The following is a 27296-nucleotide window of genomic DNA, read 5'->3' on the forward strand; positions in this document are numbered from 1 at the left end:
GGGAACTTGGGCAGACTGGGCAGACCAACCCAGGAAGGCAGCAGCAGAGAATCTTCAAGGCCCAAATGCTGGGAAAACATACCAGCCCACACACAGTTCCTGGTCGTCATCGGGCCCCATGGCTTTCTCCTGGCCTTTCCTGCCTGGGCCTCACATTCTTGTTGGTCTGGGTGGGCCTGCTGCAGGGACACCCCCAGTGCTTGGATTATGGACCACCCTTCCGTCCTTCTCTCCACCTGGAGTTTTGCTCTGACTATGACTCCTTTGGCTGCTGCGATCGGCGCAAGGACCACCGCATCGCTGCCCGGTACTGGGACATCATGAACTACTTTGACCTGAAGGGTCACGAACTGTGTGGAGGTTACATTAAAGACATCCTTTGCCAGGTGGGTCTGAGTATAGTTTTATGAGGAGGAGAGGGTCCCAGGTTGGAAAAGCACTTTCTGGCTTTAGATGCTGGTTGAATGGCAGATCTTGGGGTGGGATAATCCTGCCAAGTGCCTTCCTGGAGAGCTGGAGGAGAGGGTGTACAGTGGTTCCCTGTACTCTTCCCTCTGGGGGTCCCCCCCCCCACCCACACAGCAAAGACTGAGAGAGGTCTTCATAGAATTCTCAGTGCAGCGGCTCCATCCTTACAAGGACCAGAGAGCTGGGCACAGCATTCCTGTGGCATTTATGTGTCATGCAAGGGAGGGAGTGGTAACACCTGCCAGAGTGGGTGCTTTGCCAAGGGGGCTTCTCTTGTGACAGTGGTGGCAGCGTGGATTGGGGTCTTGTCTGCAGAGCTCCTGAACTAGATGGAGAGAGCCTCAAGTTGCTGGGAAGCAATGACTCAGAATTTCTCATCTCCAGGCTCATTGGCAGCCAAAATCAACATGTAAGAGGCATCACCTTAGTTGAGCTGAGCTTGAAGCCCCGAAGGTACAAGCGGCACATACACACACCAATCTGCAGGAAGAGGGGTCCAATGAGAGAAGTCCAGGCTGATCTTGACCTGACACCTTCCAGGGCATCCTAGTGCTATTGTGTGGCTGTCCTAGGGCATCTTTTTCCACCATGGCCACTGTTCCCAAGTAATGGGGCCTCCTCAGCTCTATTTATGGGCACAGACTGCCCAGGCAGGAATCAGTATAATATGACACAGAGGACAGACACCTGGGTGGCATTGCCCTAGGGCTGTGCTCTTATGCCAGGCACCCCCAGCTATTTCCTGGAGGTTTGACTCTGAGATGAGCATGGTGTGTGTGTGTGTGTGTGTGTGTGTGTGTGTGTGTGTGTGTGTGTGTGTGTGTGTGTATGTATTGGCTGGAGGTCACTGCCAGTCATCTTCCTCTTTTTCTCTTCATCATATGTTTTGGGACAGGGTCTTATGAAATTGGAACCCCTTGATTCAGGTAGGATGGCTGGCTAATGAGCTCCGGGCAGTCTGTCTTTGCCCCAGTGCTGGAATTAGAGTGCAACACTAGGCTGCAATCCAAATACAGGTCCTCATTTTGTAAGCAAGCACTTTGGTACTTGAGCCATCTTCCCAGGCCCAGAAGTTGGGCTTTTACAAGTAGCATGGGAGCGTTCTTTCTGAGATGTCCTGTCTTGATGATCTCCCTCCCTCCCCACTTCCTCTTGGATTCAGAAAGCGACATTCAGCTGCTCTCTTGTACCATGGACTTAGAGACTAATATAGCCTAGCTGTGTTTATGTGTTAAAAATAGACAAGGCCATTCCCCCCACCGTGTGTGGTTATTCCCCCCACCATGTGTGGCTATTCCCCCCACCATGTGTGGTTATTCCCCCCACCGTGTGTGGTTATTCCCCCCACCATGTGTGGTTATTCCTCCCACCGTGTGTGGTCATTCCCTACACACACTGTGTATGGTTATACCCGAGATGGCCCTTACCCTTCTGGAATCGTGTGCTGGCTCCAGGTCTCAGGACGTCTTGAGTACATCACACCAGAGTAAAGTACAGCACTGTGTCTGACCCATTTCTGTAATAGTTTTCTGAACTCTGGGAAGTGTGAGCTCCATGAGGACTTGAGTGTGCCCTTTGCTCATGGGGCTTGCATACAGGAGAGGTGCAATGATGCAGTCATACAGCAGAACCCTTTCTGGGTCCAAGCCTGAGCTCAGTCAAAACAACTTTGCAAGTTCTGAATGGCTGCCTAAGAGTATTCCAGGGTGATGGTCATACTTCTGCTGCCAGCTTTTGTCCCCAAGTATTTAATTATTTCACCATTATCTCTCCCCGCTTCCTTTCTTTCATACTGAGGTAAGCTGACACTCAAGCAAGTGGGCCATCTTGCTTTGTAGTAGCTCCTCTGACACAGCCTCAGTTGAGCCAGACAGTCTGGGAGAAGATGCTTTCCATCTCTGGGTTTCTTTGTTTCTCTTAGCCTGGTAACCAAGTGCTTGCTCTATAGTGTCCAACAAGGGGACGTGACAACAGTGAGACTCTAATATACACAAAAAGTGCTGCTGGTCCAGTCACACAGGCTGCTTGTCTATGAGAGCTTCAGCGGTCTGAGGCGCTTGGCTGACAGACTCCCATCATCCATAATGCTCCAAATTCTGTCCTTTAAACATGAGGTCTTAGTTGCTTTTCTACTGCTGTGATAAAGCACCATGGCCAAGGCCACTTACAGTAGAAGACATTTAATTTGGCTTATGGTTTCAGAGGCTTAGAGTCCATCATGGTGGAGATGAGAGCTGAGAGCTCACCTCCTGACCCATGACCACAAGGCAGACAGAGAGGGGGGGGAGGGAGAGGGAGGAGGAAAGGGGAGAGGGGAGGGAGAGAGGGAGGGAGGGAGAGACCACCCCCAGTAGCATATATCTTCCAGCAAGGTCCATTCTAAACAGTCCCAACAACCGAGGGCCAAATATTCAAATATATGACTGACCCAGTAGGAGCCATTCTCATTCAAATGCTGGCTTTTCATCCCAAATTCTGCCACAACCGCAAGTTCTATATTTGTTATTTGTGCCTGGGCAAGAGGAAGGCGGAGAAAATCCAGATTAGTGAGATGAAGGTTTCCCTGTCTGACCCTAAGTCTCAGTGGCCTGTCTGTCAACACTGCAGGGAGCTGAGGGTTGGCCCACAGAATGCTGTTGTCTCCTGAAACGGCTATGGTCTAGGAGGTCAGATAGTATATATTCTTTTGGACATTTAATTCTTACATACTTTTGTATAGTACAATCTCATTACTGAAAAGCCAAAATTGAAAGAGAAACCTACAGCTTCCAGCATAGTGCTTTGCCTGCACCAAGCACAAATGTTTAATATATGAAAAAGTTGCTAAGCATCTTAGCCTCTGGGAGCAGCACATCAAATAGCCATTTTGATTATATAAGGTTGAATTGTTAAATATTTTAAGCATGAAGAAACAGAATATGAACTATTAATACTAGGTATGCAGGTTTAATAGACATGGAACATGTGCCATGTTGCTTCCCTTGAGAAAAGGGAGGACTGAAAAATGTGACACTATTGTCTTTTTTTTTTAATCTTTTTTTTATTAATTTATTCATATTACATCTCGATTGTTAGCCCTTCCCCTGTTTCCTCCCATTCTTCCCTCCCTCCCATTTCTCCCCTTCTCCCCTCCCCTATGTCCGTGACCGAGGGAGACCTCCTCCCCCTATATGCTCTTAGAATATCAAGTCTCTTCTTGGTAACTAGCTATCCTTCCTCTGAGTGCCACCAGGTCTCCCCATCTGGGGGACGTGGTCAGAAAAGGGGCACCAGAGTTCGTGTGAGAGTCAGATCTCACTCTCCACTCAACGGTGGAGAGTATCATGTTCGTCGGCTAGGTCTTGGTAGGGGTTCGAAGCTTACTGCATATATTCTCCTTGGCTGGTGCCTTAGTTTGAGGAGGACCCCAGGACCCAGATCTGCCTGTCATAAAGTTCTTCTTGTAGGTTTCCAGGACCCTGTGGGTCCTACTATTTCCTCTTTCTTCCATGCTACTCTTGCCTAAAGTCTCAATCGGATATCCTCTCCTCTGACCCACTTTCTTGGTAAGTAAAGATTTTCATGGTACGTATCCCTTGGACTAGTGTTTTGATATAAGTGAGTATATACCATTTGTCTCTTTTTGCTTCTGGGTGAACTCACTTATTATGATAATTTCTAGATCAATCATTTGTCACAAATTTCGGAATTCCTCATTTTTAATAGCTGAGTAGTATTCCATCGTGTAAATATACCACAGTTTTCTTAGTCCATTCTTCTACTGAGGGACACTTAGGCTGTTTCCATGTTCTGGCTATTATGTATAGCGCAGCTATGAACATGGTTGAGCATATGTCCCTGTTGTGTGGTAGTGCATCTTCTGGGTATATTCCAAGGAGTGGGATAGCTGGGTCTTGAGGAAGCCCTATTCCCATTTTTCTGAGAAAGCGCCAGATAGCTTTCCAAAGTGGTTGTACTAGTTTGCATTCCCACCAGCAATGAAGGAGTGTTCCTCTCTCTCCACATCCTCGCCAACATGTGGTATCATTTGAGTTTTTGATCTTAGCCATTCTGATGGGTGTAAGATGGAATCTCAGTGTCGTTTTGATTTGCATTTCTCTGATGACTAACGAGGACGAGCATTTTCTTTAAGTGTTTCTCGGCCATTTGATACTCCTCTGTGAGAATTCTCTGTAAGTTCCAAGCCCCATTTCGCAACTGGGTTGTTTGGTTTTGTGGTGTTTAATTTCTTGAGTTCTTTATATATTTTGGATATTAAACCTTTGTCAGATGAAGGGTTGGTGAAGATCTTTTCCCATTCTGTAGGCTGTCGCTTTTGTTCTCTTGACAGTGTCTCCTGCCTTACAGAAGCTTCTCAGCCTCATGAGGTCCCATTTATTAATTGTCGACATTAAGGCCTGAGCTGTTGGAGTGCTGTTCAGGAAGTTGTTTCCTGTGCCTATGTGTCCCAGGCTCTTCCCCACTTTTTCCTCTAACTGAATTAATGTCTCTGGTTTTAAGTTGAGGTCTTTAATCCACTTGGACTTGAGTTTTGTGCATGGTGACAAATAAGGGTCTAATTGCATTTTTCTACATGTAGACATCCAGTTAGACCAGCACCATTTGTTGAAGATGCTATCCTTTTCCATTGAATAGATTTGGCTTCTTTGTCAAAAATAAGTGAGCAAATGTGTGTGGATTCATCTCTGGGTCTTCGATTCGATTCCATTGATCCACCAGTCTATTGCTTTGCCGATACCATGCTGTTTTAATTACTGTGCTCTGTAGTACAGTTTGAGATCAGGTATGGAGATTTCCTCCAGAGGATCTTTTTGTTGTATAGGATTGTTTTTGCTATTCTGGGTTTTTTTATTTCTCCATATGAATTTGAGAATTGATCTTTCAATATCTTCAAAGTATTTTGTAGGTATTTTATAGTGATTGCGTTGAATCTGTAAATTGCTTTTGGTAAGATGGCCATTTTTTACTATGTTGATTCTCCCGATCCACAACAAGGTAAATCCCTTCATCTTCTCATGTCATCTTCAATCTCTTTCTTCAGAGGTTTGAAGTTTTTTCGAATAAGTCCTTCACTTGCTTGGTTAGAGTTACTCCTAGATATTTTATATTGTTTGTGGCTATCGTGAAGGGACTAGTTTTCCTAATTTCTTCCTCTGCCTGTTTGTCATTTGTATACAGAAAAGCTACTAGACTTGTTTGAGTTTATTTTGTATCCTGCCAATTGCTGAAGGTGTTTATCACTGTAGGAGTTCTCTGGTGGAATTTTGCGGGTCACTTATATACACTATCATATCATCTGCAAATAAGGATAATTTGACCTTCTTCCTTTCCCATTTGGATCCCCTTGATCTCCTTTTGCTGTCTTATTGCTCTGGCTAGAACTCAAGAACTATATTGAAGAGATAAGGGACAAGGGGCAGCCTTGTCTGGTTCCCGATTTTAGAGGAATTTCCTTGAGTATCTCTCCATTTAATTTAATGTTTGCTGTTGGTTTGCTGTATATGGCCTTTATTATGTTTAGTAAGTGCCTTGTATTCCCGATCTCTCCAAAACTTTGAACATAAATGGGTGTTGGATTTGTCAAATGCTTTTTCTGCATCTAAGAGATGATCATGTGGTTTTTCTCTTTCAGTTTGTTTATATGGTGGATTACATTGATGGATTTCCATATGTTAAACCATCCCTGCATGCCTGGAATGAAGCCTACCTGGTCATGGCGGATGATGTCTTTGATATGCTGTTGTATTCGCTTTGCGAGAATTTTGTTGAGTATTTTTGCATCAATGTTCATAAGAGAGATTGGTCTGAAATTCTCTTTTTTGTGGATCTTTGTGAGGTTTAGGTTATCAATGTGACTGTGGCCTCATAGAAGGAATTTGGTAATATTCCATCCATTTCTATCTTTTGGAATAGCTTGAATAGTATTGGTATTAGCTCCTCTTTGAAGGTCTGGTAGAATTCTGCACTGAAACCATCTGACCCTGGGCTTTTTTTGGTTGGGAGACTATCAATGGTTGCTTCTATTTCTATAGGTGAAATAGGGCTATTTAGTTTGTTTATCTGAACTTGGTTCAATTTCGGCAAATGGAATCGGTCGAGAAATTTGTCCATTTCCGTTAAATTTCCGAATTTTGCGGCATAAATGCCTTTAAAGTAGGTTCTTACAATTCTTTGTATTTCTTCAGTGTCTGTTGTTATTTCTCCCTTTTCATTTCTGATTTGTTAATTTGGATAGTGTTTCTCTGTCTTTTAGTTAGATTGGCTAACGGTTTGTCTATCTTGTTAATTTTTCAAGAACCAACTCTTGGTTTTGTTGATTCTTTGGATGTGTCTCTTTGTTTCTAATTTATTGATTTCAGCCCTGAGTTTGATTATTTCTAGGCGTCTACTCCTCTTGGGTGTTTCTGCTTCTTTTTTTTTCTATAGCTTCCAGATGTGTTGTTAGGTTGTTTATGTGGGATGATTCCTTTTTCTTTTTGAAGGCGCTTAGTGCTATGAATTTTCCTCTTAGCACTGCTTTTAATGTGTCCCACAAATTTGGGTATGTTGCTCCATCATTTTCATTGAATTTCAGGAAGTCTTTTATTACTTCCCTTATTTCTTCCGTGACCCATGTGTCATTAAGTAGAAAGTTGTTTAGTTTCCACGTGTTAGTATGCTTTTTGTTATTTCTGTTGTTGTTGAAGTCCAGCCTTAGACCATGGTGATCTGATAAGATACAAGGTATTATTTCAATCTTCTATGTGATCAGTTTTAGAGAACGTTCCATGGGGTGCTGAGAAAAAGGTATAATCCTTTGCATTTGGGTGGAAAGTTCTGTAGATATCTGTTAGATCCATTTGATTCATGACATTGGTTAATGAGGTTATTTCCTGGCTCATTTTTTGATTCAAAGACCTATCCTTGAGTGAAAGAGGGGTGTTGAAGTCTTCCACTATTAATGTGTCGGTATCAATGAGTGGGGCAAGCTTTGTTAATAACTCTTTTACAAATGTGGGAGCCCTTGTATTTGGAGCATAGATGTGCAAAATTGTGATGTCTTCTTGGTTGACTTTACCTTTGACGAGTATGAAGTGACCATCCTCATCTTGTTTGATTAATTTTGGTTGAAAGTCTATTTTATTAGATATTAGAATGGCTACCCCAGCTTGCTTCTTGTGACCATTTGCTTGGAATATTTTTCCCCAACCTTTTACTCTGAGGCAATGTCTGTCCTTGTGGTTGAGGTGTGTTTCTTGAATGCAGAAGAATGTTGGGTCATGTTTATGCATCCATTCCATTAGTCTGTGTCTTTTTATTGGAGAGTTGAGACCATTGACGTTGAGAGATATTAATGACCAGTGATTGGTAAGTCCCTTCATTTTTGGTATTTGTAACAGTTGAGATTTTGTGAGGTTGTGATTTTGCAATGGTATATTTACCTATTTACTATGTAGTTTTGATTGTAGTTTGACCAGTTGGGGTGGAGTTTTCCTTCTAATAGCTTCTGTAAAGCCGGATTTGTGGCTAGGTACTGTTTGAATTTGTTTTTGTCATGAAATAACTTGTCTTCTCCGTCAATGGTTATTGATAATTTTGCTGGATATAATAGTCTTGCCTGGTATCTGTGTTCTCTTAGGGTTTGCAGCACCTCTGTCCAGGCCCTTCTGGCTTTCATGGTCTCTGCTGAGAAGTCAGGAGTAATTCTGATAGGTTTGCCTTCATATGTTACTCGGCCTTTTTCTCTTGCCACTTTCAATATTTTTTCCTTGTTCTGTATATTTTGTGTTGTTATTATTATGTGGTGGGAAGATTTTCTTTTCAGGTCTATTCTATTTGGTGTTCTCTAGGCCTCTTGTATGCTCGTATGCATCTCTTTCTTCAAATTGGGAAAATTCTCCTCCATTATTTGATTAAAGATGTGTTCTGGGCTGTGGGGTCGGCTGTCCGGTTTCTCCTGTATCCCTATTATTTGCAAATTTTGTCTTTTCATGTGGTCTTTTAATTGTTGAATGCTCTGTGTCAGGAACTTTTCAGATTTAGCATTTCCCTGAATGGTTGTTTCCAGTTCTGTGATTGTATCTTCAAGTCCTGATATCTGTTCTTCCATTTCTTGCAATCTGTTAGATAAGGCCACCTCTGAGATGCTTGCTTTCCTCTTTGCAGCCTCTTGATCACGTTTTTCTTCTGTGTGTTCCTGCATCATAGCTTCCATTTTTATCTTCATGTCTTGGACTGTTTTAATGATTTCCATCATCTGGTTATTTATATTTTTCTGAAATTCTTCAAGTGCCTCTTTATATGACTCTTTTAACTCTTCAGCCCTCTTGTTTGCCTCCTCCTGCATTTGTTTACAGATTTTATTTGTTTCTTCCATTATCATCTTCTTTACTAAGGACTTGAGGTCATTTTCTTGCCTATCCATTGCTGTTAGGTTCTCTAGGTTGTTTTCATTGGGAATGTTGGAATCCGAAGATGCCAAACTGTTTTGGTTTTTGATAGCATTCTTACGCTGCCCTCTTGTCATTTTGATGGCTCTGGTGTTGGAAGGTATTTTGTAGTGACCTTCGCTGGTTGAGAGTGGTTAATTGATGACTGATTATAGGTTAGGTGCTCTTCTCTGTGGGGATCAGGGGGTATTTTTTGTGGAACAGGTAGGTGATCCGGTTTCACTCCTGGTGGTTTTCGTCTGCCCCCTGGGTTCCAGGCCGAGCCAGCCAAAGTAGATATCTGTTTGGACTTTACTGCTGTAATTCAGATCAGCAGTCTTGGGACCTAGAATAAGGTCCGCACACAAACGTTCTGGCTGCATAGGTTGATCTCAGCTGCCTGTCCTTCCTGTGGATTTGCAGTCAAGACCCCAGGTAGATCAGGTCTTCTGGGGGTGTAACTGTCTTTTAGCTCTGCCTCTATACCCTGTAGCAGTGTCCAACCTCTCCCAGTACTATATGCCTAGAGGGACCAAGGTCGCTCTTGGTCAGCAATTAGGCACTGTAAGCAAGACCCTCTTTTCGACTCCCAATAAAGTGAGAGTGTCTGCCTTGCTTGGCCAGGATCTCCACTGGACACTCACATTCAGGGAGCAGGGAGCCCTGTGCCAGGGCCTTGGGGCTGGGCAGTTAGTAAGACTGGCTTTGCAGGGCTCTGGTGGCCACTCGTGGACCCAAGTCTTTCCGCCAGGGTATGTGGGTCCCCCTCACACTCTGGGTCAGCAATTAGACACTGCAAACACGACCCATCCACTTCTCATCTCCGGATAATGTGAGAGTGCCTGCCTTGCTCAGGCCAGGATCTCCCGCTGGGCTCACAGGGAGCGCAGGGCCAGCTCAGCTGGTCTCTCTCTCTCGTTCGGGGAGCAGGGAGCGCAGTGCCAGGGCCTTGCGGCTGGCCAGTTAGTAAGACTGGCTCTGCAGAGCTCTGGCGGCTGCTCGCGGACCCAAATCTTTCTGCCAGGGTATGTGGGCCCCCTCACACTCTGGGACAGCAATTAGACACTGCAAACATGACCCATCCACTTCTCGTCTCCCGATAATGAGAGAGAGCCTGCCTTGCTCGGGCCAGGATCTCCAGCTGGGCGCTCACGTGCCGGGAGCGGGGAGCGGGGAGCAGAGCGTAGGACCAGTGCCTTGCGGTTGGGTAGGGACAAAAGGGTTGCAGAGCTCTGGCGGAAGCCCGCCGACCCAGGTCTTCCCGCAGGGCAAATAAGTTCAGCTATAGCTCTGGGCAAGACCCACGTCTCCCGATGGGTCTGTGGAAGCAGCTCAAGGTGATTTCTCACTGCTGCTGTTTGCAGGCTCAGTCCGCTGTGATTGGTGTTAAGTTTGGTCCCGGATGGCCAGCGAGCTGCAGTCCCACTATAACTGTCTCTGTTGGGTCCCACAGCCTGTGTTTTCAGTCGGCCTGGGCGGGTGACCTCTGCAGTTTGGGGTGGTGCGGAAGGAGGAATCCTAGGGCAGATTCACCCTCTTCGCTGAGATTGCTCTGGCTGGGGACTCTGGGAAAACCCCTCCCCAAACAGCGAGTCTGTGCTTTATATACAGGCTGCAGTTTGCATGTGGATTCCGTCTCAGAGTTTGGGGAGTGCGTTTAGCACCTCCCGGATGTTGCCTGACCCAGGGGGGTAGGCCCCCTGTTTGGTCTGCGTCCTTTGGGGCCCCACTCACCTACAGTTCTCAAAGACCAGCAATCTGTTGCTCCTCCTATGTCTTTGGTCTCCACAGAGTAGATCAGATACGTGGCTTAATGGTCGGCGCCATCTTGGAATCCCCGACACTATTGTCTTTAAAAAAATGTACTTCCAGGGATGGAGAGGTACTTCAGATGTTAAGAGCACTGGCTGCTCTCATAGAAGACCATGGTTTGGTTCCCAGCACCCACATGGTGATTCAGAGCTGTTTCAGGGGATCTGATGTGCTCTGTTGGCCTCTGTAGATGCCTGAACACACATGGTGCATGTAAAACTCACGCAGGCACTCACACACACATACATACATAAAAGTAAATCATTAAAAAATATTCATCTATCATTTAATATAATTTTAAGTGTCAAGAACAAAGCTATTGACAGTTGTGATACTTGCACAAGATCTAACAGCCTGTTGTGGAACAGAGATGGACTCAGGGGACTCCAGCCCCTGAGGATTCATAGCTGGCTAATGGCTGGTCATAGAGGGAGAAGCATTTTCTTCAGTGGTGTAATCACTAACAAGGTGCCTTGTTCCTGTGAGAATGAGAAGGGGACAGGAGAGGTAATCTGGTGAATTATGATAAAAATATGACACAAAATTTCATGATGAAACCCATCATTACATACTGCTTAACATACGCCAATACACATTTCGAAAAAGAACTAAGTTATTGAAATGCTAGACACAGTGTAGTGAATATGTGAGGATTTTTTTTCCAGGCGCATTAACTATATCAAAAATTTGGGTTCTAGAGAAATGATTAACAGCAATTTGTATGCAAGTCTCCAGAAAAATCTATAAGATCATTTTTTGCTTTTTTCTTTTTCCCCTTGCTCGAATTGAGACCAAGCTTCTTGTTCTTTCTGCAGGAGTGCTCTCCCTATGCAGCCCATCTCTACGACGCCGAGAACCCCCAGACACCGCTCCGGAACCTTCCTGGTCTCTGCTCTGACTACTGCTCTGCCTTCCATCACAACTGCCATTCTGCCATCTCCCTGCTAACCAACGACCGCGGCCTCCAGGAGTCCCATGAAAAAGATGGTGCTCGCTTCTGCCACCTCCTCAACCTTCCTGATGAGGACTACTGCTTCCCCAATGTGCTGAGGAATGATCAGCTCAACCGTAACCTGGGAGTGGTGGCCGAGGACCACCAGGGCTGCCTGCAGCTCTGCCTGGCCGAGGTGGCCAATGGGCTGAGGAACCCTGTGTCCATGGTCCACGCTGGGGATGGCACCCACCGCTTCTTTGTCGCGGAGCAAGTAGGAGTGGTGTGGGTCTACCTCCCTGATGGGAGCCGCCTGGAACAGCCCTTTCTGGATCTCAAAAGCATGGTGCTGACCACACCGTGGATCGGGGATGAGAGAGGCTTTTTGGGGCTGGCTTTTCATCCCAAATTCCGCCACAACCGCAAGTTCTATATTTATTATTCATGCCTGGGCAAGAGGAAGGTGGAGAAAATCCGGATTAGTGAGATGAAGGTTTTTCTCTCTGACCCTAACAAAGCAGACCCCAAATCAGAGAGGTGAGCCAATCTTATGAGAACCTGGAACTGTGCTCCCCAATGATGCCCATCTATTGGGGTGGTAAAAAAGGGATGGGCCTGGTGTTCGAGCACTTGCCTAAAATGGTAAGAAAACAGGCTGGACAGATGGCTCAGGGGATAACAGCAGTGGCTATTCTTGCAGATGACTGGTATTCAGTCCCCAGCACCACACAGTAGCTCACCCTTTCTAATTCCAGTCCTAGGGATATGGCTCTCCCTTCTGGCATCTAATGGTACTGCATGCAAGTGGTGAATATACATTACTTACAGGAAAAAAACTAATACATGTAAAAAATGTTGAGGAAAGAGTCACTTCTGATGAATGAGGACAACCTGGATAACTCTAGAATAAAGCTTTGCTATGGGTATAGTTCTCACTTTACCTAGCCTAGGTGGAGTCACGCTTGTGTGTTTACAAAAGAGAAGCCAGGACTGACAGCCTAAGGGGATTTAAAAGTGAGTATAGATCATAAATACAGTACTAGCCTCTAATTAATTGTGTGGCCACTAGGTGCATGTGGGATTTCTCACCGCATAGGAGCAATGGCACAAGACCATAGAGTGCTGGTGTATGGCGCTGTAGCTTCATTCTGTTGCTGTGACAGAGGCCGTGACCAAAACAAGTTAGAGGAGGGAAGGCTTTACTTGGCTTATACTTCAGGCCATGGTCCATTACTGAGGGAAGGCAGGGCAGGAACTTAAAGGCAGGCCTGCTTGCTGTTCCATACAGCATTACCTCCAGCCGAGGAACTCATTTCACAGGCAGTAAGTCCAGCAGGGACAATAGTGGACGCTGCTCTGTAGCTGGGTTATACTCAGCAAGCTTCCAGATAGAGCCCAGGACCGGCCGTCTAAGGATGGTCTGTCCACAGTGGGCTGTGTTCTCCCACATCAACTAACAATCTAGATGGTCCCTTCCAGACACGCCCACAAGGCAATCCAAGGAGTCAGTCCCTCAAATGAGACTCTCCACTCGGATGACTCTAGACTGTGTCAAGCTGATCACCAGGACAGATGAGGCGCTAGCTTTCTAGCTGGCTCCAAGAGCATCCTTTGTCTTTCTCTCACTCTGCCTTCTCCCCTTTTTCTGGTCCTGGCTCTTTTCTCATCTGTCTTAGCTAGGGTTTCTATTGCTGTGAAGAGACACAATGGCCATGGTAGCTCTTATAAAGGACAACATTGAATTGGGGCTGGTTTACAGTTTCAGAGGTTTAATCCAATGTTGTCATGGCAGGAAAGCATGGCAGCGTGCAGTCAGACATGGTGCTGGGGAAGGAGCTGAGAGTTCTATATCTTGATCTGAAGGCAACAGGAAGGTAGACTGAGACACACTGACCAGACTTGAGTTTCTGAGACCTCAAAGCCCACCCCCAGTCACTCACTTCCTCCAACAAGGCCACACCTATCCCACCAAGGCCACGCCTCCTAATAGCTAACAGCAACACTTGCTATGGAGCTATGGGGCCATTTTATTTAAATCACCACACAATCATAGACAGGCTAAAGGGCTAGTAAGGAAGGAACATGGAATTCTGGTGGGACAGAGGGTAAAGGCAAACCGTAGAGAGGGGTGGCTGTTACCCTGGCCCTAACTCAGCTTGTGAGCTCATGGTACAAAAGGAGAAAGATCCACAAAGGGCTGGAGATGTGGCTCAGTGGTAGACTGCTTGCCTGCCATGTGAAAAGGCACTGGGTTCAATTCCCAGTACTAAAAAGAAATAAAGGTTCACAGAAGAACTACACCAAGAGGGTGGGAGAGGTGACTCAGTGGTTAAGGCACTGACTTCTCTTCCAGAAGACCTGGGTTCAAATCCCAGCACCCACACAGCAGCTCACAACTGTTAAGTCTAAGACCTGACACTCTCATATAGACATACATGCAGGCAAAACACCAATGCACATAAAATAAAGGTAAATTAAAAAAAAAAAAAAAAAAAAAAAAAGAATGACACCAAGAAACCTGGGGCCCCTCAGAGCCCCAAACCTCCTACTTTGTGGTCCTTGGAGACTGAAGCCTGACTTGGTTAACTTTGCAGACCTTGGTGGCAAGGATCAGCAACTTCTGGGTGTCTCAAGAACATGCAGCTTTAGCCATGCCAAAGCCAATGTGAGATTTCCTTTTCTCTTCCAGGGTCATCTTGGAGATAGATGAACCAGCCTCAAACCACAATGGTGGACAGCTTCTCTTTGGCCTGGATGGCTATCTGTATATATTCACTGGGGATGGAGGCCAGGCTGGGGATCCCTTCGGCAAGTTTGGAAATGCGCAGAACTTGTAAGCTGGATGGAGGCTGCACCCCTCTCTGTTCTTTTGAGAGCATCTCTGGTACATTGTTCTTCACGGAGTCAAACATAGAGGATCTAATCCCTCCCCTGGAGCCAATGAGAGGAGCCTTTGGATTACTGTCCTATCAAAATACATACGGATCAATGTATCAGCTAATATAAATGCTTAATGGGCTGGAGAGATGGCTCCATGGTCAAGAGCACTTACTGCTCTTCCAAAGGTTCTGAGTTCAATTCTCAGCACCCACAAAACAGCTCACAACTGTCTGATGCCATCTTTTGGTGTGCAGATGTACATGCAGACAAAGTACCCAGATACATAAAACAAACAAACAAACGATTAATGTGGCCAGGCATGGTCGTACACACCTTTAATCCCAGCAATTGGGAAGCAGAAGCAGGCAGATCTCTGCATATTTGAGACCAGCTTGGTCTTCATAGTGAGTTCCAGGACAGCCAGGGCTACAGAGTGAGACTCTGTCTCAATAAATAGATACACAAAGAAATGCTTATTATAACTGTCACAGTACGGTGTAGAAAAAAACTTAAAAGTTAAATGTATGTTAGCAGGACGCTCTACAACAACAACCATTGAATTTGCATAAATGGGCACATCATAGTCTCTGTGTTAGGCCCAGAGACACATGAGAAGTCACTTAATAAGAGCTGATATAAACTGAGTGCCTGTCGTGTTGACAGTGCCTGCCACTTATACTATACTTGAGAATGTATGGCACGCTTAAAGGGCAAGACAATTTTAATCTGTTTTAATGATCTCTCTTCTATGAAGTGTAGGGATCATGGGTTCCATTTAAAGTGGGGAAAAGGGCACAGTAGGTAAGTGGCAGAGCCTGGGACTTGGACGCTGGCATCAGAGTCCATCGATGCCATCTGTGCAGCCTGTCAGGGTCACAGACTCCTTCTCTCCTTTGTTCTTGGGAGCACTTGTTCTCACTATTCCTAGGAGTAAAATATTAACTCTTGTCACACTAATGTAGTATCTGCTGGATGCTGTCATTCAGGGATGTCACTGAGCGCATAACAGCTCATTAAAATGTATTGTCACAGCAGCGTCACAGCATCACAGCCCAGCAGTCAAACCCACTGGAGGGCCTCTCAAAAAAAAAAAAAAAACTGTTCTTTTTCCTGAACACACTGCTATCTGGGGAAAAAGAAAACTGTTATTTACTTTCAGATTTATAACATTAGATCAAATTGGAGACCACCCACCATTAAAATAGAAATCAGAAGCTTCAAATTACTTAGGGTCACATGGTACAGGATCATGTCACATTTTCTAATAGGTCCTCTTGAGCCAGAGATGAGGAACTCTTAAACATCTTGTACATATCTAAAAGGACCAAGTGGGTTACTTTGCCCTGTGGGATTCCTAGCTGTCTCCTGGCATCAGCTCACAGCGGCCTTCTTGGTTCTCTTTTCTGGCCCTTTGCCTTTCTTACTTGTGCCCTTGCTCACCTGGGCCTATTTCTTGGCCTTTTGTCTTCCAGAAGTTCTCTGCTGGGAAAAGTGTTAAGGATTGATGTGAATGGGGCAGGCATGGGTGGCCAACGGTACCGAGTGCCCCTGGACAATCCTTTTATTTCTAAGCCGGGCGCTCACCCTGCCGTCTATGCCTACGGGGTCAGAAACATGTGGCGCTGTGCTGTGGACCGAGGGGACCCCATCACACGGCAGGGCCGAGGTCGGATGTTCTGTGGGGACGTGGGGCAGAACAAGTTTGAAGAAGTTGACCTCATCGTTAAAGGCGGGAACTATGGCTGGAGGGCAAAGGAAGGGTTTGCCTGTTATGACAAGAAACTTTGTCAAAACGCTTCCTTGGGTAAGTAAGATGCTGTCTGGGTGGAGATAGGGGAAGCCAAGCTGAGTGTCCTGAAGGTTGTCTCCATGGTGGCTTGTTGGTGAGCTGTGGGATGGTACCCCTATACTGCCCTAGACAGTCACAGCAAAGACACTTGGGCAATGCTTGTTTGAAAGTTGATCCCCACTGGGCATGGTAGTACTTGGCTAAAATCCCAGTGCTGGAGGCAGAGGCTGAAAAATGTGAATTCAAAGCCAACCTTGGCTCCATAAGTGGTTCAAGGCCAGTGCATACCCTGCAGGGGGCGGGGAGTAGCTCCCTAAGGTTAGCGGGTCAGCTGTTTTCTCTCTCTCTGGGGCTGCCTTATAGCAAGAGGAGCTTTGACTGCTACTGTGTGCCTCATTTTTGTTTCTGCTTCTTAAGACAGTGTCTGAACACGCCTAAATTGACCTTGACCTTGAGCCCATGATCCTCCAGCCTCAGCCAAATGACTGCTGGGAACACCCAGCCTTTTCTGTTTTCACAAAACCCTTCTCCCTGTAGCTACCTCCTTTGCTTTGAGCACTGGAACACTTGTCCTGCTCTTTGGGATGGAATGTTGACCAACTCTGGAATAGAAAATAAAGGCAATTGATATTGATTTGGGGCCAGTGAGATGGCTCAGTCTACAAAGCTGCTGGATGCCAAACGTGATGACCTGAGTTGATCCTGGGACCCACGTGGTGGAAAGCTTGAACCAACTCCCGAGAGCCATTCTCACAAATGCTCACAAATAAATGCAATATATATATATATATATATATATATATATATATATTTTTTTTTTTTTTTTAGTCAATTTAAAGATTGACTTATATGGTGTATGCCAGACATAATGCATTTACATTTTGGGCAATCTGGGGCACAGAGACTAACTAGGACTTTAAAGAAGTTACTTGAGTGGCTTTTAGGCATAGTATTTTAAGAACCACTGGGCAAGCAAACTTGGTGGCTGCTCAGGCTTTAAAAACAGTCACCCAGTTGGAACAGTCCACTAAAATGGTATTCCACATATGCAAGAAGGGGAAAGCAGTTTCTGAAAATTAATAATCAAGGAGTATTGAAGAGCTCCACCTGTTTCAAAGTTGAGGACTGTCGGTCACCTCCTCCCCCACCTCTCCCCCTCCCCTTCCTCCTCCTATCCCTCTCCCTTCTCCTCCTTCTCTTTGTCTTCCTCCCCCTCCCCTCTTCCTCCTCCTTTTCCTCTTCCTCCCCTCCCCCTCCTCTTTCTCCTCATACCCTTCCTCCTTCTCCTCCTCTTCCACCTATCCCTCCCCCTCCTCCTCCTGAGATGGGGTATCACATAACCCAGGATGGCTTTATGCGCATTGATTCTTCTGCCTCCACCTGAGTCTCAAGACTTCCATACAATAACACCTGAGTATCTGTCCTGAGAGCCTAAGCAGGGAACCTGGTGTCAAGGAGGGGATTTGGGGGACTTGGGGGTCTAATGGGAAGCTTGCATACTGTGGCTAGTCTGTTGAGAAAAAGTGTTTAAAAGCTAAATCAGACAACTGAGTTAATAAGTTCATGTCTGATTCCTTAGAACTCTCCACAACTGAGTTAATAAGTCCATGTCTGATTCCTTAGAACTCTCCACTCGGGCCATGATTGTCACTCTTTTTTTTCTCGGTCCTGACAGATGACATTCTGCCCATCTATGCTTATGGCCATGCTGTGGGGAAGTCGGTCACTGGAGGGTATGTCTACCGTGGATGTGAATCTCCCAATCTCAATGGCCTTTACATCTTCGGGGACTTCATGAGTGGGTAAGGAAGTGTTTGCTTGTTTGTTTTTGAGACAGGGTACAGCTGTTCCTGACTGACCTGCAGCTTTATATGTGGAACAGAATGGCCTCAAACTTGTGGTGATCCCCTTGCCTCTTAGAGGTGTACCTCACTATGCTCAGTTAAGGCTCAGTGCTGGTACTCAAGGATCCCTGATTGTAGGTGGGAAAATAATTTGTGGAGTGGAAATTCAGATTCCTACAACTTAAGGTTTTATTTTTCATCTAGCCGACTTATGGCTTTGCAGGAAGATAGGAAAACCAACAAATGGATGAAACAAGACATCTGCCTGGGCAACTCGTCCTGTGCCTTCCCTGGGCTGATCAGCGCGTACAACAAGTTCATCATCTCCTTTGCTGAAGATGAAGCAGGTAACGTGTGCGAGTCCTGTTTGACTGCTCTTCCATAACCACACGGGCATTGGCGACACGCTTCTTGCCATTTAAACAGTCACTGTCGCTTCTCTCACGGTGATCCTTGAGCTGAGTTTCATAACACATGGGGTAATTAGTAACCACAGTGCCCAGGTGATGCAGTCGTATTTCCAGTGTCACAAGGGAGGAAACATTGATTATTGATTTTGCCCTGCCGTGGTGAAAGAGCACTTGGCCTTGTGAGGGATACCTCAAGGTCTGTGCTCTCGTCTCTAACTTCGGAGTGGCTCATGTCCTCCCCGAGTGCTGATTTTATTCTAAAACAATGATAAGAGTGTGAGCAGGGCCCCAGGGGTCAGACTAAACATTCAGGCTCTTTGGTGGTTTAGGAAGAGGTGTGTGGTCACTGATTGGGTTAGAGTCTTCCTGATTCTGCCAAGAGTTTGTGAGGAAAGAGACCCGGATGTAAAAGGTGTATGGGTTGGGGTAGGCAGGGGATATGCAGCAAGGTATATGATTACTTAAGAGAAGACACCAGGTACATGCTAAGGGTAGCATTGACCATTGAAGCCAAGGTATGTACTCATCTCTGAGGAACATGTATGGCCCTAAAATTATGTAGCCAGAGGATTCATCTTAAATATCAGAATCCCATTAGTTAATGCTTTGTTTAGAAAGGTTAAAGTTTCAAATTCAAAAGAAATTCCATTTTGTTTACCTAAGTATGCATAGGATCGTTTTGTCTAGTCATGCTTAAGCAGCAAAAAGTAACAAGATGGTGTCTTGGGCTGGAGATGTCGCTCAGTTGCTAGAGTACCTAGGGCCCTCGGTCCAGACCTGCAGTGCTGCTATTTAGGAGTGGATGCAGGAGAATCCGAAACTCAAGGTCATCATTGCTCTAGGGGAGACTGCTCTGGTTACATGAGACCTTATCTCAAAACACAACACAACATACAGGCACGCACACACACACAAACACACACACACACAAACACACACACACACAAACACACACACACACACACAAACACACACAAACACAGAGAGAGAGAGAGAGAGAGACAGACAGACAGACAGACAGAGACAGAGAGAGAGAGTGTCAGAGAGACAGAGACAGAAAGAGTGAAAAAGAGCAAAACCCAGTATCTGAGTCTCCCAGACACCTGGGATTCTCTATAGGTGTGAAGCCAGGGGTGGGCGAGTCCCTGATTTTAGGCTTCTCCACTCAGAGCCTCCAGGTGGCTGCCCAGGAGTATATCATAAAGAAATCCGGTCTGCTCCCTTTCCTTTCCTCTCAGCTCGCTACTGGATAGACACTTTGAGAGGAACATTCTATATGAGCAAAGGGTTATTTTGGAAAATTCGAGAATTTTAAATAGAAGAGGTCTGTGAGTTGCAAGTTGGGAATCCAAACACATAAAGAAGCAGAGAAGCCCCAGGCTGCCAAGAGGTTGCTCAGGGAAGAAGGATGGAGCAGGGCAACCTGATGGGGCTTCTCTGCTGGACCCCCCAAAAGGTAGATAGAGCTGGAAAGCGCAGACCTGGCCTGCCTAGAGGGACACATCTCTGAGGCTTGCTTCTCTGCAGCAGAGCTCAGATCCCTGGCTTTGGAGGTTTGGCTACAGAGCCTATAGGCATCTGTCAGAAGGGAAAACAGTCACTCCTAGTCAACAAAGCTAGTTAGTATCCCTGGCTGAATTCTGGGAAGAGGGACTTGGCCAAGGCTTTGCCCTGAGTCATCCCTGAGGCAGAGAAGCTGCCCCAGGTAAGCTCCTTCCTCTTGTACCTTAGCAAAGCAGGCTCCACATTGTGTTCTTTGCTATTCTTTCCCACAGGTACTCTTCCAGATAAGAATACTGTTTCCTCCATCAGTTGCTAGCTCTGAACATACTATTTTTTCACTGGAACGAGACTGCCTTGGCTCTTGCCACATTTTAGTAGTGGAGCTCTTAGACGTGACTTTTGGTGTAACTGAAGCAAGTCTGAGTGAATGGCTGGCTCAGAGCTTTATCCATGGCCCAATTTGCTGGCTGACCCAAGTAAGGGCTGGCCTAAGCAAGGATGCTTGCAGCAAGTCCCACTGCAGGAGAGCTACCTTTCTGCATAAAATAGATATTAAGGGGCTGGAAAGATGGTAAAGGTGTCACTAAGCCTGACAACCTGAGTTCCATCCAGGGACCCAAGGAGAGAATGATTCCTGCAGCTTGTCTTACAACCTCCACAGATGTGCTGTGGCATGCACACTTCTCTCATACAAGTAAGATGTAAACCAGATACTCAAAATGTTAGCTGGGGACCAGATAAAAATTTCCTTTTGTATTTTTCTCCTAAATATAGAGCCGGAAGTCTATGGCATCTTCAAACATACATATTACACAAGCTGTAGTCATGTAAAGTAAACACGCAGTAAGACAGCCCCACCTGTAGGTGTTACTTTTTAAACTCTATTTTATTTGGGTATCTTATGCCTCTACCTCCCTTCCAAACCCTCAACCCTAGGCAGAAGTGAAAGAAGGTTAGAAGGAAAGGGGGACATAGACATCTTTAGATCTAGCTCTGGCTGGTTAGGGTTGTCAAGTTCTTTGGGTACACACCAATCTCTGTCATGAGGATGTGCAGTGTCCAGCAGAAGCAGCAGCCTTCTTCTTTCTCCATCTGCCTCCTTGAAGCGTCCTTCCCTTCTCCGGGCTCTGATATTTATGCCCTCTCAGAGTCCTCAGAATTAAAGTAACTGCAGCTGGCCAAGACTAGGACCCTCTCTGAGCAGCACAAGGCAATTACCAGCTGTGGACAAACTAAGTCAGTCCCATATCCCACACTTGGGACTAAAAACAACAACCTGTTTACATAACATAACTGAGTTTTTTAAAGAAACCAAAACTTCTACTATATGTCCCCCTTTTTATAAAAAAAAATGGCCTTTTCTTTAACATCAATAAACTATATATAATAAGAATAACTATGAGAATTGTCAGGTAAAAATGGCATTTACAATGTTCAGTCCCTGTGTGTTTGGCAGTCTTAGAGAGAAAGTATTCTGCTATCTATCCTATCCTGGTGAGGCCAAAGTTCTGTACCTAAATCACTTTTTTGTAACTTGCATTTATCAACCTAGAAACACCTTTTTAGACCTATAACATTGTCTCAGTTCCCAAACGACTGAGCTTAATTGTAGTAAGACTATGGCTGTCTGGTCTTCAACCCATCAAAGACTTGAGAAGGAAATAATATTAGCTACATATGTAGGACACATAGAGCAAGCAGTTTCCAGAACTATAGAAGTGACAGAGACATCTGACTGCCTGGACAGTCGTCAGAGGTTTCTCTGTGTCATTGAGGCACCCAATCTTTAGCCCACCAGCCGAGTATCTGACAGACTTTTCTGTGAAGCAGGAATTTTTAACTGGCCTACCTTGACTCTGCAAAGTTGGATAGTCAATTTCCCAATGTCCGGCTTGTTCACAGTTTGGACAGACAGCCAGAAGTTGAAGTAAGAACTTTTTTTTTGTCCAGTGACTATCTTGCCACACTTGTTTCTTGATGCCCATCACTTTCTTTGAAGTATACTAGGGGTGCTGCCAGGAGCATATGTGTCTCTGTCAGAAAAGCCTTTTATTATTAAAGCATCTTTAAATGCCGTACTCTGCAGACCTCTGAAGTGTTTGAAGACCACCTGTCTATCTTAGTGTATCTAAATAGACAAACATTGCCTGTTTCAGGCTATGTACTATCTGCCTAACCTTGAAAACATATACAAGAGACTAAATAAAGCTTATTTCTGTAATTAACTAAACTAGTATTTATCAAGACTACAAATAAGATTACCTATAGGTGACTAACTTCTAACTTGTATTTCTAATCACATTGAACAGTTTGCAATAGTTAGTTTTCATAAGACTAGAACTTTACATCACACTTTCAAATGAGTTGCATATGTACAATACATTAAGCAAGAGCTGAACAAAATAATCTTAAGTTTCTATCAATATACAATAAAGTATATCAATGTAAAATATTCGAGACTAGTAGATTCAATAATCTACTTTTCATCCTATCATCCCATCCCCATCCCCAACTTTAGAGCTTCTGTGTGGTTTGGAGGGTCCCTGCCAATGGTACCTTGCATTCACAGATCATTTATCTGATGATATTGGATGGTGTTTGGTGTTTCCAATCAGATAGTACAGTTGAATCCAGAATAGTTATAAACACATTTTATCAATATATGAAGCCACAGTGTCTTCAGTACTTGCCACGCTGGGCAGCCCAAGATCCTCACACTCTGCAGAGAAACATATGGCCACTAATCTCCACAGATCTGAGGACAAAAGCTGTTGCATAAGGCTGTGGAACTGTCATATTTGCAACTTCATGACTGTCTTCCATAAAGCTGACAAGAAGTCATGCTGTATAAGTGAATTTAATAGATAGAATGTAACCTGCTAGCACTGGGTCAGGTTGACAAAGCTGCGGAGGTGCTTGCACCAGAGACAAGAAAGAATGGGGAGATGGCTCAGTCAGGTGTCTGCCATGCAAGCATGAAGACCTGAGTTCAGTTCCCCAACACTCAGGTAAAAACTAGGTGTAGTGGTGCGCAGCTGTAACCCCAGTGCTGCAGAGGTAGGTGGACCTAGCCAGCCTAGCCAGAACCTGTCTCAAAAAATAGAGACATTCAAAGTCAACCTGTGGCCTCTGCATGCTGATCTATACATGTGCATGTCACATATATGAACATATACATATCCTCCCTGCCCCTCCTACACAAAGCACTAGTAACTAGTTGTTATTCCATGCTTCCTGGAGGCACTGTGACTCTTAGGGATGACTGAGTGTCTGGGTGTTTATGTGGGTTGGGAGGCCTCTCAGGATATCACAGCTCAGAACAGCTTTTACAAGAGTATAAGTCTAGAAATATCCTTGTAACACTGGAGCCCAGGCACATCCTCAGACACAGCCGTGCCTCCTAGGGACAACTACCAAGCCAGGAGAAATGAGGTAGAGTCTTTGAGACAGGAATGGTGATGCTTCCTAAAATCCAAGAGGGAAGGACTGGGAGGAAGCACAGCTCTTTCCAAAAGTGAAACTGACGAGTCAGTACGGATGGAGGGGTTTGGGATGGGGGTGTGTGGAGAAGACCAAGAATGAAGGCCGAAAGTGTGGGGATCGTCGCAAAGAAGTAAACAACCCAGTCACCGAGGAAGAAAATGCCAAAGCTAGGCTGAGAGGACAAAGGGATGAAGGAGCAGTAAAGTCACTGGAGATGGCCCCAGCCTGCGCCCTGTCCCCCCAGAGCCTCACTTGTGTGAAATGGCTGGCAAAGGGGGCGGAGCTTCACTGAGGTGATAGAGAAAAGCCTGCTGGGTCCAGCAGCACATGTGTGGAGTGGCCTCCACTGGGCCTTGTCTGAGACAGTCTTTGGGGGTTCAAAGGTGAACTTTCCCCTCAAGAAGCCCGCAGCCCAGGGAGGTGCTGTCTGTCTGTCAGGAGTCCTATGTGCTCACAGTGTTCTAGGGCCACCATTGCTTCATTCCACTGTTTTCTGTGTGTCCAGCCGTGCCTCAGTTCTGATGATATGGTGTTCTTGTTCCCGACTCCTGTTTCCTTAGGGGAGCTGTATTTCCTGGCCACCTCCTACCCAAGTGCCTATGCACCACATGGATCGATTTACAAATTTGTCGACCCCTCAAGGTGAGATTTGGTGTCATTTTCTTCTCAGGAATTAGCTCACAGATGGACTTACAGAGTGGTGCTTCCCTCTGAGGCTGCTTCCCAATCTGGGGCGGCAGTCAGTGGATGTGTGACAAATAGGCCTAGCCATTGCTTCACTTAACAACTGGCTGTCTGTCTGTGTGATCTCAGAAGTTCCTGGGAGAGGCTTAGTTGGCCCCCAAGGCTGTACCTTAGGGTAGCGTGTGGATTGGCACAGGGGGAGCCTGGTCTGGGCGGCCTCCACTGCACTCTGTTGCTGTGCATAGCTCTTGTCCTCTGGCCTGGTGTAGTCCAGCCTTTAGAGCACACTGGGTGAGGTGATAATGCCTGGAGATGGAGTTCTCTGCTTTGGTACTTTTAAAGATTATTTTATGTATGAGGGCTCTGCCTGCATGTACACCTGCATGCCAGATGAGGGCATCAGATTTCATTATAGGTGGTTGTGAGCCACCATGTGGTTGCTGAGGATTGAACTCAGAACCTCTGGAGGAGCAGTCAGGGCCCTCAACCTCTGAACCATCTCTCCAGCCCACAATCCTTTGGTGCTTTTATGATTAGTTTGGCTAGGAAGTGATCTAAGCCCCCTCTTTCCCAAGAATATCCCTGAGAAACCAGACAGAAACCAGTGGTGAACTTTTGTGGTTGCTTTTCTTGAGAGGGGAGTCTCATATTATAGTCTATCTTGGCTTGGAACTCATTATGATTATGTACTCTTAAACTCAAAGTAGTCCTCCTGCCTCAGCATCCTGAGTGCTGGGATTGTAGGTGTGAGCAACAAAGCTGGGCTTTCTTTTTTCCACCTATTTTCATGATGTCATTATTATCGCTGTGTGCCAGGGACCATAGGGAACATTACCCACACACATACTGACAGAATACCAAGAAGACAGAAGACCAAGGCCATGCTAACATCCCTTCTTCATTGCCTCCTGAAGGCACTGGGTACCCTCTCTTCTCTCCACTGACTACATTCCTACCACAGCTACCCAGCTCTGTGGACAAGAAAGGGCCAAGCCCAGCTCTTATAAATATACACCCCGAGGTGACCTTGGTTTCCTGACTGTGTCTTCCCAGTCTTGTGTCATCACTCTTTCTGCCCATGTTTATAGGCGAGCCCCGCCAGGCAAGTGCAAATACAAGCCAGTGCCAGTGAAAACCAAGAGCAAGAAGATCCAGTTCCGGCCACTTGCCAGTGAGTCCCTTCCTGAGCTATGGGTTAGTCACTGGTGTAGTCACATCCTTAGCAAATACATGGCAATACCCGGTGTGTGTGTGTGTGTGTGTGTGTGTGTGTGTGTGTTTGTGCAGACTACAGAGCCCAGAATGAGGCTTCAGATCCCCTGGGACTGGAGTTCCTGCTAGTTTTGAGTCACTGTGTGGGTCCTGGGAACTGAACCTGGCTCTTCAGCGATTGCAGCTAGTGCTCTTAATGGCTTAGCCGTCTTGAGCTCCAAGGCTCACAGTTTCTCTCTTAAGAGTTATGAGGGTTATTAACTTGTAGCTCAGTGCATACAGCTTTTCTGCAGACCAGAATTAACGGGACAGATACTGCTTCTACCTTGATCTGTTGTTTTCTCTTCACTCATCCATCCATTCGTGTGATTGTTTATGTATTCATTCACTGGCGATAATTAGTTAGCACGCACTTTGTGGGAGATTCTGTGCTAAGCCTGGGGGTGCGGCAACAGGTGCTCAACACCTCTGACCTATACAAATTCCAAGTCAAATGGGGGAGGGGGAAGGACAGAGAGAAACAGTATAGCTATGAGGTTCTGGTACAGAGGACATGCAGGGCACTACGAGGAAGCCTAAGGTGAGGAATTCCTTTCCATGGTAAAACGGGCGTCACAGAAGGCTTCTAAGAGGAGGGATACAGTCTTAGGCAGATGTCCCAGTACCACTTACCTCTAGAGTGATTCCAATGCACAAAGGAAGGCATTTACTGCAAAGCCAGAGCGGGGTATTAAAACAGTATCAATAAAAAGAAGTGATATCTGGTTATATCTGCATACTAGCCCAAGGGGCATGTCCCACAAAAGCCTTCACTTACCAGGAAACTGGGACAGAGGGGAAGGCATCCTATTGGGACTCTAAATGAGAGACGCATGGGAGAACAGCAAAATAAAAGGATCCAGAGGGTCCTAGAAATCTACAAGTAGAACAATATGATAGGCAGATTTGGGCCCAGGGGTCCCGCTCAAACTAAGGCACCAGCCAAGGACAATACAGGAGGTAAACTTTAAACCCCTTCCCAGATCTAGCCAATGGTCAGAACATTCTCCACAGTTGAGTGGAGAGTATGATACGACTTTCTCACGTACTCTGGTGCCTCACATTTGACCATGTCCCCTGGAGGGGGAGACCTGGTGGCACTCAGAGGAAGGACAGCAAGTAGCCAAGAAGAGACTTGATACCCTATGAGAATATATAGGGGGACGTAATCCCCCTCAGGAACAGTCGTAGGGGAGGGGAATAATGGGAAAATGGGGGGGGGGAGGAATGGGAGGATACAAGGGATGGGATAAACATTGAGATGTAACAAGAATAAATTAATAAAAAAAAAAAGTGCTGGAAAAAAAAAAAAAAAAAAAAAAGAAGTGATATCACAGAACCCTCATGGCAAGCTGGATGTGGTGGCACTTAAGGTACCAGCTCCTCAGGAGGCCGAGGCAGGGGGATTGCTTGAGCCAGAGAGTTGGAGGCCAACTGGGAGAACTCAGGCGGGCTGCATCTCTTAGAAGGCTGTGAGGTTCCTTAGCGCTCTTTCACAGCTTCCTCGTGGGTGTAGCTTTCTCACTGAACAAAACTTACCTTCCAGCCACGGTCTTGGACTTGCTGAAGGAGGAATCACAGAAAGCGGCGGCTCGAAGATCATCCAATGCAACTTTACTTTCTAGCTCAGGCCGGGTTGCATCTCAGAAGGGCTCCTCCAAGAAGCCAGCTTCTCCCACAAGCAGCAAGAAAACATTGCAAGGGCCTGGTAGCAAGAAGAAAGGCAGAGTGTGGTTCCCAGGGCCCCACGGCAAGCGGAAGCTGACTCTCCACAGACGTCGCGGTGGGATAGGGCAGGCAGCACGGAAGTCGCCAGGCGGAAGTCGCCCATGA

The 27296-nt window shown here is 45.9% G+C and overlaps 1 protein-coding gene across 1 annotated transcript; it reads left to right on the forward strand.

Annotated features, from left to right (window-relative positions):
• Window positions 1-27296, forward strand: Hhipl2 (HHIP like 2). Its single transcript, XM_051148376.1, has 9 exons — window positions 1-386; window positions 11504-12156; window positions 14309-14452; window positions 15972-16303; window positions 17964-18090; window positions 18337-18479; window positions 24089-24170; window positions 25301-25383; window positions 27010-27296. The coding sequence occupies exons 1-9, from the start codon at window positions 66-68 to the stop codon at window positions 27294-27296; spliced, it is 2172 nt and encodes a 723-aa protein (XP_051004333.1). The 5' UTR covers window positions 1-65.

The sequence above is a fragment of the Acomys russatus genome, chromosome 6 (assembly GCF_903995435.1).
Source record: "Acomys russatus chromosome 6, mAcoRus1.1, whole genome shotgun sequence".
Taxonomy (NCBI): Eukaryota; Metazoa; Chordata; class Mammalia; order Rodentia; family Muridae; genus Acomys; species Acomys russatus.

What these genes read in the sequence shown, in the direction of transcription:
- Hhipl2 (XM_051148376.1), top strand. Translation starts at nt 66, where the DNA reads ATGCTGGGAAAACATACCAGCCCACACACAGTTCCTGGTCGTCATCGG. An exon ending in TTCGGGGACTTCATGAGTGG is followed by an intron (nt 18,091 to 18,336) that starts GTAAGGAAGTGT and finishes TTTTTCATCTAG; the next exon opens with CCGACTTATGGCTTTGCAGG. An exon ending in CCAGTTCCGGCCACTTGCCA is followed by an intron (nt 25,384 to 27,009) that starts GTGAGTCCCTTC and finishes CTTACCTTCCAG; the next exon opens with CCACGGTCTTGGACTTGCTG.